The following is a 7610-nucleotide window of genomic DNA, read 5'->3' as shown; positions in this document are numbered from 1 at the left end:
CATCGAAACAGTAGCATTTTGACGGTATAAATAAAGTCTAATTGTCGAAAATCAAATGGACTCAATACCGCATATCTAAAAATGTTGCTACTTTGCTATGTAAACTTTTGACATGAATACGCACAATAAAGTGCGGCAGAGCCCGATACATGGGTAGCGCAATAATGCTGAGAATTGATTTGCGCAATTAATTAATTGAATTAATAAATTGATTAATTAATTAATTAATTAATTAATGATTAATTCATTAATTCATTAGAATTAATTAATTGATCACACCGCGACCGCACCCCCTGGCGCCGAGGGGGTGTGGCACAACTCAGATACACGTAATTTAACTGGATTTCATCCATAGATTAATTTGCGCTATAAATCTCATTGTGGTCCAAAAGTTTCGGGGATCCTCCCCCTGGTGTCATGTGTATGATGCCGCAAACCGATTTTGATTGTCTTGATGCGTTCTCGAGTTATAGTGTTGACGGACAGACAGACAGACAGACAGACAGACGGATGGACAGACTAACTAACCGATCGCATAAAGTAGCTTGGGCTACTTAATAAAAATTATTTAGGGTTTAGTAAAATGAACTAAATAATTGTATCCGGAATAAACACAATACAAATGCTGCCCGAAATTCTGATTCTGTCCTTTTCAAAACGAACTTCCTCCCTTGCCGATCGACTAGGCTGGTTGTCTTTCACCTTTGACGTAGAAAACCAAATTCAGGTCAAGTCAAGTCAACCTTTATTCAAGTGTTGATAGATATCAGGTTACAAAAGTGGTTTGAAATCCATGACACAATTTAACTAATAAAATGGATAATATATTTTCCTATGCTAAGGTTAAGTAATTGTAACTTACTACATGTCGTCGGCTTAGTGAGTAATCCAGCTAAGTCCAAAACCCGTCAAAATGAAATCCAGTCAAGTCCACCTATTTTGTACAGGACTTGACTGGATTTCTTTTTGATGCAATTTGCACTTAGCTGGATTACTCACTAAGCCGACGATGTGGAATAATTCACCTCTTTTACCTAAAATGACATCACAGCAAGCTTTATCATAGCATTTGTATGTCATTTTTGGTTCCCAATCTCTTGGAAGTTTGTTCCATTAAATAGTTGCCCGGTAATTAATACATTTCTGGCCGAATTTAAGTGTAGGGACGTTAAGCAGGGGCCAGGTGGGCCTATTGGCAGACGAGCTTTTGTGATCCGATAATTTAACAAAGGCATATTTGTATAAAAATAGGTCTCGGCATTCTCTAAGCGTTAGTAAGTTACATTTTATTAACAGGTCTTTAATGTTAATTGAGGCTTTGTTAAATTTGAGCCTACTTTTTTTCCTGTGTCGCATTTTTTTGACGAGTGAAGGGAGAAAGTAATTAGCTAGGAAGGTGCTGATTTTTGACTGAATAGCGTCAAGCTGGGCATCGGTGTGCACTGCCCAAACGTCAACACAATAATCGATAATTGCGTATATGACTATTTATCATGATTGACATAACTTTATCTGTGAGGTGACGCTTAACGCAGTACAAGAACCCTAGGCTATTGGACATTTTTTTGATACAACATCGCAATGTTCTTGGAAATTCAAAGCTGAATCTAATACTACGCCTAGCTACTTAAACAGGACGGTCCACAATGTTTGACCGTCTCACCTTCTCCGTCTACCTGGTCCACCTCCTTCATCAAGCAGTTAAAATTACTAAGAATGCAATGACGTCACGTGTTGCACTCCGATCTTATATGGAATGGAGCTTTAATCTCAATGTCAGATTGAAACTTTTTGTTCTGTTTTTGTGAGTGATTCTGGCATTGTGTGAAGCTTATCCGTGGCATTGATTGATTCCGTAAATTGGGATAAGTTCCATAAAGCGTTGAAGAGTTAATTTATGACATGCATTCAATGCATGCAAACAGGCAAGAGGACTTGTGATCCAGTTGGCCTGTTTCCTCGGTACAACTGCATGGTTGTTTACTAAAATAAAAATTATCAGATTAATAAAGTCTTTAATCTGATCGATTAATTATAGTTTGGACAGGTTGGTTCTAAACTCAATTTGTCGCGAGATATGATACTGAAGGGAATGTTGGGACAGAGAGAGACGTGGATTTGCACCCGAAGCAGGGAAGTGTGCAAAATTCTAAGAATAGCAACAACTAGTGAATAAAACCAGCGTGCGATATTGGCGAGCCTCGCCCATTTTTGATAAGCTGGTTACTTAGTGGCACAAACTCTGCACCCATTTCAAGACAAGTTTTAGAAATTATATATACGCTGATTTTTAGATGGCTGTTATTAACAAATTATTGGCTTTTACTTTGATTTTTGTAAGATATTAGATATTTTGCATCCATTATCAAAGTCAGATATATACATATTAATCCGTCTTTCATATTTGACAAGATTTCTACGGTGAAATGCCAAGATCAGTCTGTCTATCAATATTTTGCTGACACTGCTAATCTTACCGGGCTAGTAGCCGAAAACCAAGAATTTAGGCTGAATGGAAAGTACATCCGAATAATTAGTGGAGCAATCCATTACTTCCGGGTCCATCCCGACTTGTGGAGAGACAGACTACGAAAGCTGAGGGCAACGGGAGCCAACACTGTGGAAAGCTATGTACCCTGGAATCTTCACGAACCTCGGAAGGGAGAATTTGATTTTGGTAATGGAAGCAACGATTTCTCAATATTTTTAGATGTGCAACGCTTCCTACGTACCGCTCAGGAAGAGGATCTCTTAGTAATCATCCGACCTGGGCCTTACATATGTGCAGAATGGGAATATGGAGGTCCGTGTTTCTCTTGGAAGTTTGCCGTTACATGTTTTTGATAATGTGTGATTTGCAGGCTACCCATCTTGGCTTCAGAGGGATCCCGATATGCAAATCAGATCGGAGGGTCAACCTTATTTGGATCGAGTCAAAATATTTTTAGATGCTTTCGTCCCACAAATTTCTGATTTTAAATTTACGAATGGAGGTTGCATTATTGCTGCTCAGGTTGAAAATTTACCCGGTTAGATACCTGAAAGAAAATTCTAATCTACCCGTTTTTTTGTTCTTAGATTGAAAATGAATACGGCTCATTTAATCCAAAATCCACCCATTATCTTGAAACAATTCGCCAAGGATTCCTTGACAATGGTTTGGATTGTTTACATTTTACATGTGACAATCATTTCAATGAGGGGAGCGGTGGATCGCTTCCTGGATTATTGCAAACAGCTAACTTTAAGGAAAATCCTGACCAAATTTTGGGAGACCTCTTACGTGTTCAGCCGGACAAACCTATCATGGTTATGGAATTCTGGACAGGATGGTTTACCAATTGGTTTGATGAACGCAGAGGAGGCTCTGATCCTTCTCGTAGGAAGTTTTTTATGTACTTATTTATTTAATATATTTCTAATCATTACACTGTATTTAGAATTTCGACAAGTTCTGGAAACAATCTTCTCCACCTACAACGGCTCAGTCAACTTTTACATGTTGGTATTTTCATCTACTTTTTTGCCCTAACCTACACCGTTCGGTTAATAATTTTTTTTATATTTTTCAATAATACATGTTCCACGGTGGAACTAATTTCGGCTTCACGGCTGGAGGTGGTGATGTTGGTGACATTGGTGCTCCAGATGCTTATGCTGTAGCTGATATTACAAGCTATGGTATAGTGTTCAGGCATAAATACTGTAGTAAAGTTCCTTGCAATTAACCGCCCACCAACTTGGCTTACAGATTACGACGCTCCATTGACTGAAGCTGGGGATTACACAGTGAAATACGAATTTGCTGCTGAGCTGATTTCCCAATACGAAAACCCAAAATTGAGGAGGCCATTAAGACCAATCCAAAGTCAAAAGACCGCTTATCCGACTCTACAATTGCAACGATATTTAAACTATACCGATATTATAATGGAAATCCCTTCCAGTCACAAAATTCTACAGGACAAACCTGTCTCAATGGAGCTTCTGCCAATAAACAATGGTAATGGGCAGACTTTTGGATACATCATTTACAGAAAAGTAGCCAATTTTAGCCCTGGTGACCGGTACAAGGTTAGTTTTTGCATAATTGAAATATTTCAAAATAATATAAAGTTCGCTTATACGAAATACGAAGGTTTCAAGACCAAAAGACCTCGCAGAACTATTGATAGATGGTGAACTGGTCGATACTGGATTTACCAACGCACAGCCTCAATACTGGTTCAACGACATTCATGATATTGCCTTGAACGTATCCAGCGGTGAGCACACAATCGATTTGTTTGTGGATGTCATCGCCCGAACAAATTGGGGAGGTCGTTGGGAACATTTCAACCAACAGAAAGGTCTACCGGAGATTACTGGGTCAAAAATTGAAATTAATAACATAGAGATTCAAGGAGTCGAAATCATTGCATTGGAATTTACCCAGGCATGGGTCAATGGGTCAGTGGTAAATACCCGAAACAACAAAGTCGGCACACATTCGTTGCGAATTCTCACCGAAATGTCTCCAGATTTGTATGTAGTGAAGTCGCAGTATTTTCGAATTCACTACGAATCTGGGATCATTGCGGTGAGAAATCGTAACGAATGTGTATAGATTTTTTTGTTCTGCTATCTCGCTAGAGGTAAAACCTAGGTTCGAAATTTATTATGAAAATTAATGTTTTTGGTGTTATTTATAGGCTGGAAAACTGGAAAACCGTGGAAGACGACCCAGCAGCCCTAAAAGGTCCATGTCTTGTTCAATCGTCCTTCACAATTCCTACAACTCCGACTGATACTTTTCTCAATATGAGTGGCTGGCACAAAGGTGTCGTATTTGTGAATGGCTTCAATGTTGGACGGTACTGGAAGGTCGGGCCACAGCAAAATTTGTATGTCCCGGCTCCACTTTTAAACACTGGAATCAATACGGTGAGATCGAAATCATATCAACTTATTTACATATTTATATGAACAAATCTAGAGTTGGTAATAATCAATTGTAAAATTTATAGATCATCGTTTTTGAGCAGTTTGAGCCCAGTGATAGCATTGTATTTTCAAACATACCGAACTTAGGTCCTCCTTTTTTGCCATGAGGTGGATAATTTGGTCAAGGGAAAAATGTTAGCTTAATTGTTTAAATATTATAATTAGCTAAATGATAAATAAAGATGATATATATAAATTATTGAATTATTTTAAAGCTACTTTTATCGTGATATATCTATTTTATTTTTTGTTCAGTGGTAACGCCTGGGCACTTTTTAGTACCTATATATACCATCGAATCGTGTTTTTTCGGCTTCGGTCGATTTTCATGTATGATAGCTTAAAATTTGCGTAATTTTGTGTACATGAAGAATCCGTAATAATATTGGGGGCGCGCATTGATGGACTATGCGCTACGAGCCAAAATGTGCGAATTTTTTGCAAATTTTGAGAAATTTGATTTTTGTCACAAAATCGCCAAAATTGAGTCTAATATAGCTGGAAATAATTTTGAAAATTATTTTGGACCAGAATTTGGCCACTGCCTCGATTACGGACCCCAATTTCCTAATTGGTGGAATTTTTTAAAACTAGTGGAAGCGTTATTAACAACCTTTCGAATTATTAACGACTTTTTGAATGATTAACTAAATTTCAAGTACATTAAGTTGACGGATTATTAACAAAATTTCGCTCTTTTTACAAAATTTCGAATCAAAGTACTTATATGCTTAACGGATTCGATTTAACAACGTTTATTTATTAGGTGCACAGCAAGGTAGCGAACTATGCTAATACCTAACGTGAATTATTCACGGTGAATATAACGTACCGGATTTCATAATATGTTAATACCAATCCCTAAATTCCATGTTTCGATGGTGGAAAAATTAATATGGATATTGTAATTATTTTTAAAAACTCAGCCAATTAGAAACTTGGGGTCCGTAATCGAGGCAGTGGCCAAATTCTGGTGCAAAATAATTTTTTATATTATTTCCGGTGGTATTTGACCCAATTTTGACGATTTTGTTACAAAAATTAAACTTCGCCAAAAATTTGAACATTTTGGCTCGTAGCGCAAAAACTGGCCAAGCGCCCCCCAATATTATTTCAGATTCTTAATCTACACAAAATTACGCAAATTTTAAGCCATCATACATCAAAATCGATAGAGCGCGAAAAAAATACAATCAGATGGTATACATGTATTCTAATAATAATTGCATTTTCGATATTAATTAGTACACGATCGAAACATGGAATTTATTATACGTTATTACCGCATTCTTCAATGATAATTACTACTCACTAATTACTGAAAATATATTTCAGTAATATCAGATTTAAATTTTAGTTACATTGCAAGTGCGCCATATTTATTACATAATATACAGATTTAAATTTGGTGTGTGTCAAGAAAAGCTACATGAAAAATTAAAAAAGACAGTTTATATAAACCGTTGTAAACGAAATGTAACAAAGGGGTGAAGCGACACGGTCGCACGGTCATCGTACGTCAAAATGATGTCAATTTGTGAAATCCCCGCCCAAAAAAATGATGTCGATTTTTGAAATTGGCGCCCAAAATACGTGTAAATCGGCAAAACAACAAATTTCAACATCCTTGGCGTGATCACTGTCGCGCGATGACCTTATGACTTACAACGCCCATCTTCGAACTCATCCGTACTTCCAAAATTAGAAACACATTGACGAAAACCGCATGCCGAAATTCGCATCCGTCCTAAAGTTATCGTTGAGATGGACAGACAGACGAACGGACAGAGAGACATTCCCATAATGGGATTTCGTTTCGCATAATCCCTTAGTAAAGTAGTTTGCAGGGAATTATGCATACGGTTTTGTTGGTTAGCTATAGGATCCGCATTTTCTAATCGGCTAGATCTTTCAGAATTTGTTTGGTTTCATTGACATAATTTCTTGGATTTGAGGAGAGATAAACAAGATGAGCTGCTGTCAATTTGAGCATGGGGTAACTGATGACGACTGTTTAATAAATAATTCAAAATTTTGTTAACTGGAGACATTGTTAATAGGCCATAAGACCTATGGAATAATATTTGGCCACTGCCTTGAATTTAGATACCCTATTGACAAATTTGAATAAAAAATATTGTAAGGTACCGCTTGAGTCGATTCGAGTATCGAACTGATATCAATGTTTGTGATTGTAGGAATGAGAATTGAGTCGCATTTTTCCCCGTAGTTTTAAGTGTCGCGGTGCAGCGATTGCATCATCTTTCTTGTCGTCGTAGTTGAAAGAAAGGAGAATTAAGTAAGAGTTGTAAGTAAGATTTTGAGGAGAGTAGTCAAGTTATTGAGCTTTCAATTAATTGTCATAACTATTCGTATAATTAAAATAAAGTAAGATAGTTTGTGTGAAGTCCCGTCCTCAGGACTTCAACAGTGACCCCACTTCTTCGGCTTTGGAGGTGGCGGAAGAGGTGCAGATGAGAAAGATGAGACGAGACAATTGTATGTATTGTCGTCGTCGTAGTACGTAATAATTTTGGTGTGTGTATAGAACTTGGACTTTTTGGTTAGAGAGAGGTTTTATTACACAGCATCCAGAACTCCGGCCACCCTCTCCCAATATTATTGGG

General features: G+C 37.4%; 1 protein-coding gene across 1 annotated transcript; it reads left to right on the top strand.

Annotated features, from left to right (window-relative positions):
• Nucleotides 1-2125: 2125 nt before the first annotated feature.
• LOC110862491 (beta-galactosidase-1-like protein 2) lies at nt 2126-5182 on the top strand. Its single transcript, XM_035845620.1, has 10 exons — nt 2126-2336; nt 2413-2803; nt 2862-3013; nt 3079-3379; nt 3441-3499; nt 3579-3681; nt 3752-4074; nt 4139-4449; nt 4692-4923; nt 5007-5182. Exons 1-10 carry the CDS (start codon nt 2295-2297, stop codon nt 5088-5090), a joined length of 1998 nt encoding a protein of 665 aa, XP_035701513.1. The 5' UTR covers nt 2126-2294; the 3' UTR covers nt 5091-5182.
• The last annotated feature ends 2428 nt before the right edge of the window (nt 5183-7610 follow it).

Source organism: Folsomia candida, unplaced genomic scaffold (assembly GCF_002217175.1).
Source record: "Folsomia candida strain VU population unplaced genomic scaffold, ASM221717v1 Fcan01_Sc059, whole genome shotgun sequence".
Classification (NCBI taxonomy): domain Eukaryota; kingdom Metazoa; phylum Arthropoda; class Collembola; order Entomobryomorpha; family Isotomidae; genus Folsomia; species Folsomia candida.
This window is presented reverse-complemented; position numbering and strand designations above follow the sequence as displayed.